General features: G+C 43.4%; 1 protein-coding gene across 3 annotated transcripts in view; it reads right to left on the bottom strand.

The window, feature by feature from the left end:
- The window catches only part of LOC8029625 (glyoxylate/hydroxypyruvate reductase A), a 79,678-nt gene that overhangs the window by 39,120 nt on the left and 27,601 nt on the right, over positions 1-12,957 (bottom strand). For all 3 annotated transcript variants that reach the window (XR_006077446.1, XM_029983077.4, XM_029983076.4), the window contains exons 6-7: positions 11,796-11,889; positions 6,917-7,034 (exon numbers count right to left, since the gene is read on the bottom strand). Coding sequence is in view for 2 of the 3 variants with exons in the window: in XM_029983077.4 (XP_029838937.2) it covers positions 6,917-7,034; positions 11,796-11,889 (212 nt within the window). In the remaining variant the exon portion in view is untranslated. The remainder of the gene's footprint in view (positions 1-6,916; positions 7,035-11,795; positions 11,890-12,957) is intronic.

Genomic DNA, 12,957 nt, shown 5'->3' with positions numbered 1-12,957 from the left:
GTGCAGAGCAGACGCAACTGTCGATGGTCCCAACTCAAAAAATGCAACTTCCTCAGCACTGCATGCAGTGTTAGGAAGCTCAGCTGATAGTGATTTGCTCCGTTGCAAACTGTTTTAACGTTTCTGGAGGATAAAAAAGCGCCTCCTGCAATTTCAGATAAGGCTGAAGAGAACTAGCCACCGTGATTTTAAGCACCGTGACGGCAGAGGGGTCATTACTCTAAAGCGTAACTCTTTTGGCGCCTCTCGAAAGAAGGTTGGACACAAGTGCTGCATCAGCGTTCGACTGGAACTCGTGTTCAATCAATGCTTCATTGATTGAACACGAGTACCGGCCGAACGCTAACGCAGCAATCAACCACGTCGGCCAAGCGCTCCGATGAAAGCCGGTAAAAATGTGCTACACTTGTGTAGGAGAGTAAGGTTTCTAATAAACAATGTTAGTGGATTGGCTGTCAGAAAATAGGTTTTATCAAGGCCTTTTCCTTACCGAAATTTACCAATTTCGGTAAGCTTCAAAAGTTGTAAATGGCTTGAGTGTGCACTTTTTTTCATTGTTTAACTTCATGATAAAAGAAGCGACACAAAAAGCATCATATTCTCGCAAAAACCAAAATTCCTCAGACAACACTACACAACAAAAAGAGAACTTCATTGCGACTACATACAAGATAACCTTGCAAATGAAGCATGAGAATGTTTAGCGAATATAGTACTTGCTAAGGCTCACAATGCCATTAGAAACAATGCTATACGCTGCTTCAGAGCCTCTTGCAGTGGAAGAGGGATATGACTGCAAAATCGCGATATGAATCCAATGCAATATAAAATGATTGAAAGGTTTACTCCGACTTAACATAACAAATTAATAACAAAAGGTACAGAAGTTTCGCCACCTATGCAGGTGGCATCTTCAGTATACACTGACACAAATGTTTGTGTCAGTGTATACTGAAGATGCCACCTGCATAGGTGGCGAAACGTCTGTACCTTTTGTTATTAATTTGTTATGTTAAGTCGGAGTAAACCTTTCAATCATGAATTCACCCGGCTTTTGGAACATTTTTGCAATATAAAATGTGCGAGTAGCAATATATGCGAGCTAAACTGAGAAGGGAAGAAATTGAAGAAAGCAGGTAAAAGAAGCACTGCTCTGTTTAATAGCACATACAGACAAAAAAAAGAACACAAAAAAAAAGTGTTTTTTGGGCTGAAAGTTATAAAGTCACTCAAAACCTTTCTAGGCATGATATTGTGGCATTGGTGCAGTCCATTGACCAGAAAATCGGTAGTGGGAACAAAACAACGAGTTCTGAAAATCGGGATTTCGAAGGAATATATATGTCTATAGTCATTGGTGTGTTTCATTTTGAACACAGAGATCACATGAAGGTAGTACATGTACACCATGCTCAGAAGTCAAGGAGACATCATGTATGACATAATACTATTAGCATAACGTTTTTTACACACTGGTCAAACTGGGCACTAAGTAAACAATCGGGTCTTGTAACAAAAAAGGGCAGTCTTGACAAAATCACAGAGTTCAGAAATTTTTAAGATACCTACTTGTCAGATTGTGATAATTTGTGTTCAGAATGAACAGAAGCAAAGCTAATTAGTAAAGAGAAGGACCAGTATAAGATGACATTAAAAGAAATTAAACTAACAGCATCATGCAAGCACTGGCAGTAATTCTATTATGTACCATAGAAGGGTGTGTACTTGGGCTAGTTGGTTATTCATGAATAGGAGGTAAAAGCGCTAAAAACCACTTGTCTTTTTGATGTCACGGTGTATATATGTGTATGTGTTTTCAGTAATAAACTTCAGTTGCAAGTTAGCGCTCTGTGGTGTTCGTCATTCTTCAACTTGTCCGTCGTTTTTTAGCGCTTTTACCTCCTATTTATTATGTACCAGTGTACATAGGCTGACGACCTGTACCGCGACTCGCGGGACTGTCCCGCATTGAGGGCTCGTGTCCCGTGTCCCACAAGAAATTCCAAAATCTTCAAAATGTCCCGCATTTTATAGTGCAGTAAAATTAACTCTGCAACTCATGGCGCTGCCGAACAGTAGGGCACGGGGAAGCACAGATGTCGCTGGTAATCATGTAAATCGAAATGGTACCCCATTTTCTATACAAGCATTGTGGGAAGCAACCGTCGTTCTTGCAGGAGAACCGACACGCATGCTCCGTTGTGCCTCTCCCCTTGGCAAAATATTCTAAGAATTGCTCACCAAAAGTTTTAATATAAAATATTGTAATTATTTTGAAATCACTGTGTCAACGCGAAAAGGTTGCTGTGGATTTTTGTTTTAGTGAAGCAGCCATACAAGGCAAAAAGCCTACAACTCGCAACGGTCGAAAAAGAATATAATGTTAAAAATTTGTGTAGGACCATGTTGATAAATAAGCGTTGACAGGAAACAATAACCCAAAAAAGATATACTGTTTCTTATTTCCATTTGATGCATTGAGTTCTGCTACAGTCGATTTTTATATTTTCAACTTCGACACATTAATAACACATTTAGCATAAAAGATATATCACTGGGAGTGAAAATTAATTGAGCTTAATGAGCGCAATACGATTAGCAGGTGTATAAACAGCACAGGATATTATATGTGTTAACAGAGCCTGGGTTCGTGGTGCGTGTGTTAATAAATTTCCTCTACCCCCCCCCCCACCCCCCCCCCCCTTGCGTGTCCCGCATTTCGCTAGCAGGAAGGTGGTCACCCTAAGTGTACAATCAATGGCATATTTTTTTTTGTTGCAACTTTTTTAGTTTACCTATGTGGGTTCAGATAAATCCTTGTCATATTGTTAAGGTCTCAGCACATTAGCAGTGATGTGATTGGACTAAGCCATTTTGGAGCACCTTTTGGAGCAGCCAAAACAGTGTTTTGGAGCAGCAAAAGTGGCCTTTGGAGCAGCCAAAACAGTGTTTTGGAGCTAAAAAAAAGTGACTTTTGGAGCATATATTCTTAGAAAAATAAATATTTGTTTTAAGTGCTGGACAAACGAAAGGCACTATGTGTTGTGTTGTGACGTGTTGGGGCGGAACTCGCTGCTTGTGTTTTTGCTGCTGAGACATCCCACAAGTATACAGTGCTGTAAGCGTTGCCGAGCAATTCCAAAAAAAAAAAAAAAATTGCTATTGTTTTACTTAGGGTGCTTTCATGTGCGCTTTGCTTAGGGTGGTGGCATCACGCCATTTTGTCTCACACGTTTATTTTTATTTTTTTGTTCAGAAGCGCATGAAAGAGCGTGGCCCTGCACGCGTTTGTGGCGTTGACTGTATTATGGCGACATTTTCTTTTCGTTGATTTCTTTGTATTTTCCCCGCGAGCGCGTGCTGTCGGCATCGGGTACTACAAAGGGTGGCATCACCCTAAACAGAAGGACATTGAGGCACCCTAGTTTTACTGCTTCCTGACGTGGCAGATTTTTATAAAAAGTACCGTAAGCAAATGTCAAACAATGGATTGCAAGCGTCCCGGCTGGTGCATCTCGTGCAATCATGTTAACATGCACGTGAAGGCAACTTCGGCACGTGCTTCGTCGCGCGAGCGGAGACAACGGCTGTTCGACCGAAACCGAAACCATGCCACTCCGCTCCGTCGCCAACTGGTTCCCAAAATAGTAAGCAAAATGTAACTGTCCAGCATACGACAATAAACAGTCCAGCGGCGCGTGCTTGCCAGGCTGGCAGGCGAGGTACAGGCTATACACTCAGAAAAAAAGAACCCGAGTGTATCGATGCAAGACATTGCGAATCAGGGTCAAAAAGTTCTTGGGCCGCTTTGTGCAACGACTGAACTCGAGACAAACAAGCGCGGTGTGCGGGTTCAGCATGCAGACATTGCCTTCTTTGCTTTAGCTCACTTCTCGTCATCAACTTTTTTCGCGGCAGATTTTTCACGTACCGGGGTCCCTCTCGAAAGAAAGCTTATCGAGAGAAACCTAGGTAATCGAAACTTCGCCAAGCAGTCATTGAGTTAAAGAGGGATTTTTATAGCAGCGTATGATTTAAACAAGAGCAGGAATGTCGATGCGTTTCAGTTTAAAAAGCGCCATATCTGCAGCGACGTGGGGACGGCAACACACGACGTCGCGCGACCACGGCTACTGTGGTCGCGCGAGCGCTTCAGCTCACAAAGTAACTCGCCGCGCAAGGAACTCTCGCCGCGCGGCATGTCTGGCACTCGGCACACTAACATCGGAGCGTCCGCACAGGCCCGCGTCTATCGCTAAAAAAAAAAAAAAAAAAAAAAAAAAAAAAAGTAAGAAAAACGCCAGACGAGATTCCCGAGACGACGAGAGCGCGAAACGCGTGACGACGGGAAAAATCATGCAAGACCGAATAGACGATTGATGCGGGCTACTTTGTGTCCGGCGGCGTTTTTTGTGCCACCAAGCTCATGCATGCTCAATTACGGTTCTGTTTAGTTTCGTTTTTGAAAGGCGACCAAAATTGGTCCTTTGGCACAGGCTTGGCGCAGATTAGCCACATTTTGGCGAAATGTAGCAGGATGTAGCAGGGTTAGCCCCTTGGCGCAGTTTGGCGCAATTGGCGCAGCAATCACATCACTGCATTAGGTGGGGTGACTAGGCGTTCTGGGTTGTACCTCGTTCTTTATAGATAGCTTTTGTAGGAAAGCTTTACATTCCCGTTAGAGTTAACTTTCCTGACTTGCAACAACTGCTTGTCCTCTTAACAGTGACAGCTGAAATTCAGATTGGTGGAGCCTTTTGCGCCAAGTCTAATTACTAGCAACGTTCAACAGAATGCAAATTTTTAAATAATACTTGTGAGAAATAAGCTAATATCTCAGCACAGAGATGGTACTAGAGTGCCACACCTCTGCATCTGTCCTTATTTGTCCGGGGTAGAGGTTCTAAACCATTGATGTTTTCGGACCCCTTGAGGATCAGCGAAGGTGATGGGGGACAACGTTCGTTGTGAGGGGATGGGAAAGGTAAAGGTTAACCATGACAATGATTTAATTTATGGATATAACTAAAAGCTAGTGTGAAGTAGGCTTCTCTCATTGACATTGAGACGAGAAAACTAACCCGATAATTGGAACGATTCTTCTCAATCTAAAAGTATACAACGTTCATTGCTGGGCTTCACTGATGAGGCAAGTCTTCGCTGACACCAGAGGGTCTTTGGACACCTATTTGAAAACCACTGGTCTAGGGGTTTCAAGTATGGTAAGGTTTTGCCCAGTACTCTCCATTTTTACTCCTTAATTTGTCTTAAAGATGCACTAAATACGTTTCTGAGATTGTCTGTTCTTGGTGATAACTTATCTTACGGGCTCCAAGCATCCTCGAAATCCAAAAAGTATGCTTGTGCAACGTATATTTCCCTACTAAAACATGACAGAAGTTTGTACCATGCCTCTTTCCGAGCGGAGGCTAGCGACAGCGCCTCCGCTGCCGGTGCCTCCGCTTGCGATTGGGTGAAGTGTGCTCGTCGTCACGCCACCGGCGCCTCCGCTGAATTCGGTGCTCCAGATTTTTCCGCTCAAAAGGGGAAATGACACAAACTTCAATCACATTTTTAGTAGAAAAACAGACATCGCACAAGCATAATTTTTCAATTTCTTGGATGCTAAGATCCCGTAGAATGAGCTGTCACCAAGAACAGACAATCTCAGAAACGTCTTTAGTGCACCCTTATGAATCATTAATTACCATTTTTGCAACTTCAGAGGAGGCACAAGACCATGTGGAAGTGACATAAGGAAGAGAAGCAAGGAGCCGCCGGCTATGCAAGTGTGCAACGAAAATTGGCGCCGCCTGGCAGCCGAATTAGGAAGCAGAAAAAAGGGAAATATTTGCGTGCCATATTTGCGTGCCATCGGAGCTATGAATGGCCATGCTGTGATACCCCTGTGCCTGCTTTATCAAGTGGAAGCCTAATCTTCCTTTCCTTGTAAGTGTTGCAAGGTTGCTAATCATGAAGTGCTATATAAAGAATATCCCACAGTGGTTGCTTTCATCCTTTAGCAGATTGGTTCTCAAACTCTTGGCCACCATGAACTCCCTGACCCCTTCACGGGCCGTTCACGGACCCCCAATGCATTTTGCATAGACATCTTGTGAAATGGCATAGAAGATTCTTTTTAGAATGTTTTTTCTATTTGGCACAGACCTCCATGAACGCTCGCAAGGACCCCTCGCGGTCTCCAGGCCCCAGTTTTTGAACCGCTGCCTTAGTAAGTACTAGAAAACCCGAGTCTCCTGGCAAGTCCCTGGCACCATTTACATTGATACTGTGTACAAATGAACTCAAGTGTACCACAGATTACTAACCCAAAGTCATCTTCAAGTTTTGAGGTGCTGCCCACAAACTGTTGCAATTGTTGGAACCAACAGTGCATAAACCATAGTCGGTGCAAGGAGCAGTACAAATATATGCATAAGAACTTGGCATTTTATAATGTAACAGCAAATAAAGGCAACTTGAAAGCATACAACTGGTGCACTTAATTGTGGCTCCCATGAAAATTGTGTTCAGAACAGAGTTTGCCAGTAAAAGAATAAATCAAAATGTGTATTTCTAAAAATTTCATTCATTGAGAAGAAAACCCCTCTTTTATTGATCAGTGGCTTATTTATTTTTAATTTTTCTGGGGGGCAGTTTGAGGTGAATAGGCCGCCTATAACTTAGGGCACGGTGGGGGAGGGGGGTAAAATGCATGCATTTATTATAAAGTCGGCAAGATTTCTGAAAAGAGGGGAGGGGGCCCGCTTATGCACCATAAGCACCTCCCCTGACTGTGAAACTGGTCTACATGACAAAGTGCTCACTGATCAGTATGATATTCTGTCAGACAATGGGTATGTGCCTAAATTAGCAAATAATCCTAAAAGCCTGACAAAGTAAAAAAAGAGCTTACCTTTTGGCAATTTTTGAGTACCTCATCATTCAGCATACCAGTGGTGTTTGGTGTGCTTGGAAGGGCATTCACAATGTAGTCACTGTTCTTAAGCAACTCTGAGAGTTCACTATGAATCCTGCAACATATAACAAGTGCATTGATACACTGCATAGAAACAACCAAAAAATATTTCTCAAAAACATCAAAGATAAGTCAGGCACTAGTGTTTGACTACACAACATTCCCTAGGCCATCGCTCAAGCTCCCCTTCTACCACTCGTGGCAACCGCGTGAAGGCACTCGGTTAACAGCGTCAGGCTGGTCCGACTCGATAGGGTCTGCGTCATCTGCTTCGGTCAGTTTAGCGCTTGGCGATCGGCACAATTCTATACTCTTTGCCACGAAAATTTGTTGAAATAACCTAGTACTGTTGTGTGCCTCTATGAAGTCGGATGAAAAGAGGATGCCTGTAGGGCTTTCTTTTCATGATGTCCCTGCTCACACTAACCTCAGAAAAACGAAAAAGACTTTGTGCAATAAAGGCTTTTTGCAATACGACAACGCAGCTGGACGCCAACATCCGACAACTTGCTACTCAAATCAAAGGTGTGCAATTAGCATCTTAAGAAAAAAAATTTTTTTTTTTTGATGCAGTAGTATTTGGGGGAAGGAGGGAAGGGGTGTTGAACTCATCTAAATGCATGTACATGTGCGAGAGTTAGATACATGTACCATCCTCCCCTCCTCATCGCACACGTGCACGAGCAATGGGAGAGATGCATGTGCCATTCTAGTCTCCTTGTCATGCGCACATAGGTTGACTGTGGGACGGAGCAATTACTGGATGTGCCGCAGTCTTCACAATGCCTCGCAACAGGAAGAAGCAGACCGATCAAGCGAATGAAAATGTGTGAAAATTTGATCTTAATTACCCGCTATTAGGTTTGTCTCAATTTAATTGGTGGAATGTAGCCTCCATAAAAGACAAGCAATGCTATCGCATTACGACATAGTCTGTAACAAAGCACCGTAGAAATACAGCCTCATTTTTAAAGAAATAAACCATGGTGACTGAGAAAAGGCTACATCAAGCAATCTGGCACTCACCGCTCTGTTTGACAGCACTAATATCACTGCACATTTTGTGCACTAACCTTTTAGATTTCCCGTAATTTGCCGGTATAATTTGTGTTCGCTTACGTTTTTGGTACAAACAGCGTAACAAAATAGTGAAAACAAAACAGCAGCAGCATGATTTTGATCTAGAGAAGAGGCACAGAGGAGATCATCGGTCATTAATCGCCACTGCCACCACTGCCGCATGCGTAGCGTGGTACAGCGGTACAGCACTCGCGGCGGCCTATGGTGACCAACGACTCAATTTCAGTGGAAGAGCTGCTGGCAGGACATTTTAGTTGCAGCGACGGTGACGTCAAGGCGTCACACTCAAGACTTTACGCAGAAGTATGAGGTCATCATCAATCGTAAAGTGAAGGTTGCAACACCTGCTTCTTTGGGTGCCATCTTGATGCAACTAGCTACAGTCTGCTGTATACCCGAGGCTATGGCCCCACACCCTCAAGCAGCCGTGTGCACTGCAAGAGGCAGACAAAAGGGGCGCAAAGCGCTTTGCACGACACACACAATCCAAAACAGCGGACACATGGAACCCGCAGAGCTGACCTTGTGTTCGGTGCATGTACCGTACAAACAGCTGCAACGGAAAAAGATTAGCACAAGTGACCGATGAGCGGAGCGACAAAATCGCAAGACGCGGCGCCACTGTTCTCGATCGCGTTGATAGCGAGAGTGCCAGTCACGATCCATGTTTCAACGCACGGGTGGCTGGCAGAAAATTGAGGGATAAGATAGCTTAATTCCAAAATGCGGGTTTTAGGATTGGCTGCTTTTTGCCGGCCGCCCCCGCATTGAGACATGGAACGTGACTGGCACTCTCGCTATCGACGCGCTCGGGAAGAATAGCGCCAGCGCCGCGTGTCGCGATTTTGCCGCTTCGGCTGTCAGTCACTTGTGCTAATCTTTTTCTGTTGCAGCTGTACATGGGATTTCTTTGCATATGCAAAAGCTATGACCTCCTACTATACTAGAGTTCTCCACTAAATACCAATAGATGCACATACAAGTGTGTGTCCCATCTTAATATATCTTAAAAATTCACCTACCATTTACTGTTTCGATAATACTCATAATCTTAGCTGTACCTTTGTGTAAGTATCTGGATATTTATGTCTTGGAGAGCTATTGTAGACTACCAACAATGTTAATTGCATATACAGTAAACTCTCACTTGAGTAAACTTCAAGGGACCCAAGGAAATACTAGTTCACTTAACTGAAATTTCACTAGACTGAATATACTCAGTAGAACATGGAACACTTAGAATACGTCGAGTCAAAAGTGTGAAGTGCGATTTATGAAGTCATGCATATCGATATATACAAAGTGCATAACAGTTATGTTGCGGCCTTTCTCATTTAAAAAAAGAAAATCAGTAATTTTCATTTGCATCGGCACTCTTAAAGCCCATGAAGTAACAAAGCTGTCTAGAGAGTCTATGTTTTTTTGCACTTCCTGTGGCACAGCTTGTAGCTGCGATGAAGCCATACCGCAACGGCATCGTCCACTGGCTTGAAATATCCCGTGCAGAGTCGTTTCCTCTTGGGATTGAATGCAGTTTCTCCTTCAAGCTTCGAATTTTGCTTCATTATCGTTGACAACATCGACAGCGGAATCCCATAGTCCTTCGCAATGTCCACTTGCCTTTGACCGTTGTCCAGACGCTGAAGGATTTTGACTCGAGCTTGTCTGATAGAGACAACCACTTCCGTTTCGTCGTACTCATTACGAAAGTGGATGCACAAACTGCCGTCCTGCCGTTGTTACCCAAAATGAAGATGGCCGAACAAACCGATGATGAAGAAAAAACAGACAAACCACATGGTTTGTTTTCATCTACCACACCGCCGCTTTGCACTGGCGGCACTGTAAATGACAGCGATGATAGCCGATGCCCGTGACAGGGCAGCAGGCATCGGCTATGCTACCCCTGCAGAGCACAAAACTTAGTTGAACTGATTGCAAAAATAATCCTGGGTTCACCAATCAAGTTTGTTGAAATCAAATACTCGCTATTCTAAAATTCATTTTTCGTTTAGCTGAAACATTTTTGCATGGAATACATAGGAAAACTGCCAAGATTTTTTTAAAGTTCATTATTCTGAATTTTTTTTTAGAACGACGTTCACTCAAGTGAGAGTTTAGTGAACATGGTTGCCTCTAAAAAAAAAACACTTCATTACAAAACACCTGTTTTCAGTAAGATGGAATGCGTTGCACTTATCTAGGACTTAATTTTTTAATCACTCATTTTAGAATTGGGAGCTGTTTAGAACAGTTAACTGCATTTAGTATCTTTAGAATTCATCTCTCATTCAAAGATTAACTACCATGCTCCCCAGTACCTGCTAGTGCCAACTGACCTCGATACAAAGTTGAAATATTATTTTTTTCCCCAAAAGCCCTCTGAATTGGGATGACCTTCCCACACATATCTAAAATTGTAAACTTGTTGATACCAATAACAGTTGAAATGCCATGATTAATTTTTATTGCTGTAATGACAACGTTAATTGTTCTAGAGTTGTCTCACTGCTGTCTACCTCTTTCTTGCTATTTATTTTTCTATAACCCACTCCCCTCTGCAATGCCTCTAGCCTTAAGGGATATAAAATAAATAGATTAGAAGTGTTTGTTTTCTTTCAGTAGCACCATTTTCAGTGATCCTGAACTTTTGGGATGCTTCTACTGAATAATACAGCTCTTAGCTCTGAATAAAGATATCACACAGTGTGTGTTGCATTCCATAAACCTCGAATAAATTAGTTTTAACCCAAATTTTGCAAGGTCTGCTCCAGGGAAGTTTGCCGGTGTAATTGGTTTCTACCCGAAAACATCCAACCATAGATATCACCCTTGTAAGATGCATGTATATCAGGGGTCTCAAACACATGGCCCGCGGGCCGCAGTGGCCTGCAAGCATTCCACGTCTACGAGCCCTCGTTCCCATGCCTCGAACGCTACATGCGCCATAAATAATAGTTTTATATCGTTAATTCATCTCCGCTCAAAAGGGAACTCTGCTTTCACACGTTTTGCACTATAGCGCTTATCGTTTCGATGAAGAACAAGGCTTTGTCGAAATATGACCTTCTTATTCTTTTCCCATGTAAATCAACCTGAATGGTAATAATAACATTACTAGGCTACAAGCGCAAGCTCTTTGCCCAAAGAGGTGCCTCGGCTGCACAAACTCTTGCAGGAGCAACTGCCAAAAATAAAGCTATGAGCTCGGGCTCCTAGTGTCAAATAATACCTTTAAAATTAATAAAAACTTCTTATAATGTTGCTATAAAAATCGCCAGGAAAGCAGAAACCGCCGTATGAAGAGAAAGTTTTCTATGCCCGTTGAGCCTAGTGAATTGCAAGGCAGGGAAAGGACGGTTTGCTTGCTCTCGTTCTATTGAAAACTGCCAGTACTGTGGTGTGGCGTTGTTTTAAATCTTCTTGCAACAGCAAGTGTGGGCCTAAAGTAGTCGTATATGCAAATGAAGGCTAAAGATGGTTAAAAGGTGAGCTTACAAAGAGCAGACAGCACCGTGCCTAGAAGATCTCTGGCTGTCGCTGGAACAGTCAGCTGCTTTCCAACGTAAAACACCACTGCTGTTGTGTGTGTGTTTTTTTTTTCTTAAAATAGCAACATATTGCCCCCTCCCCCCCCTCCCCCCCATTGGCCCTCGCCCATTCGGGAGTGGGCTATCTGGCCCCCACACTTGAATGAGTTTGAGACCCCTGATGTATTTAATGTCAAAACTCTTACATATCAAATGACGACCGTGTCAGTTCCTCCAAACTTCTCCTCCTTCGTGCAAGTCCATGAACTGCCGTGCCAAACCGCTTCAACGTGCTCGCAACTGAAAAGTGGAAATAAGCAATGTAAAAATGGTCAACCATCTACATAAAAACGGGTGGTACATGCACAAGTGAAGACACATGTCCATGGCCCTGAAGGCAGTCAGACAGAATGAAACAAGCTTTTATGGCACTGAACACTACCAAAGAAATCTGAAAGCATGTTCATAGACAGCTTCACAGGCAAACAGAAGTGTGAAAGCTCAAATGAAGCTAATGACGGTAGTATAAACACACAAACTAGAAACCAAAGACTGTGTAACACTTAATGACACTATGTAACACTTAATGACAGGACTACTGAGCAGCACTACTGCAACACCAACTGAAACACCCAATAAGGTTGCATGGTCACCAGTGGTATGAGCTGGAATGCGAGAGCCACGGCAATAAAAGTGCTTCAGGTGGCATAACGTTGCGCTTCCGCCAAAGAGCCACAGTGTATAAAATCGGCACACGATTCTCTCCCCTGTCGCCAGGGCGTGCCACCAACCCGGAGGCTGAGGAGGCTGTCCTTTCATGAGTGGTAATGTGCGCCGACCTACAAAGCCACATAGTTTACGCGGTTTTCGCGTGGTTCTTGTATTGTTTCTGGCCGGTTTCAACCTGCAGAAGTTGCCGGCAACGGTGAAGAAGTGCTTTGTGCCACGGTGCAATGCAGGTAATGAGACGTGCACAGAGAAGCTATCCCTTTTTGCTACTCAACAAGGAAAAGGACCGCCTGAAGGTTTGCCATCACACGATCCCACGCAAAGACTGCCAGCTGCAGCTGACAGACTTCATCTGCGAGAGACATTTCGAGACGAAGATTGTGACCAAACTGTGAAAAGCTGTCTACAAAAGCCACGTTCTCATAAGTGTACTACGGAAAGCCGCTCTGGCGAAAGATGTGGTGCCAACGAAGTTCCCGGACTGCACCAGTACCTAACAAAAAAAAAAACAAGAACAAAAAAAATTATCTGCATGTTTGGCTACTTCGCCAAACACAATTAAATGTGGTAGCTCTACAGGAACATCAGTAGTGAAAACAATTAGGAAAAGAAATGGTTGTAATATGCCTTAAACATATC

The sequence above is a fragment of the Ixodes scapularis genome, unplaced genomic scaffold (genome assembly GCF_016920785.2).
Source record: "Ixodes scapularis isolate PalLabHiFi unplaced genomic scaffold, ASM1692078v2 PGA_scaffold0__279_contigs__length_252992795, whole genome shotgun sequence".
In the NCBI taxonomy this organism is placed as follows: Eukaryota; Metazoa; Arthropoda; class Arachnida; order Ixodida; family Ixodidae; genus Ixodes; species Ixodes scapularis.
Note: the sequence above shows the minus strand (reverse complement) of the source record. Positions and strands in the feature narration are given on the sequence as shown.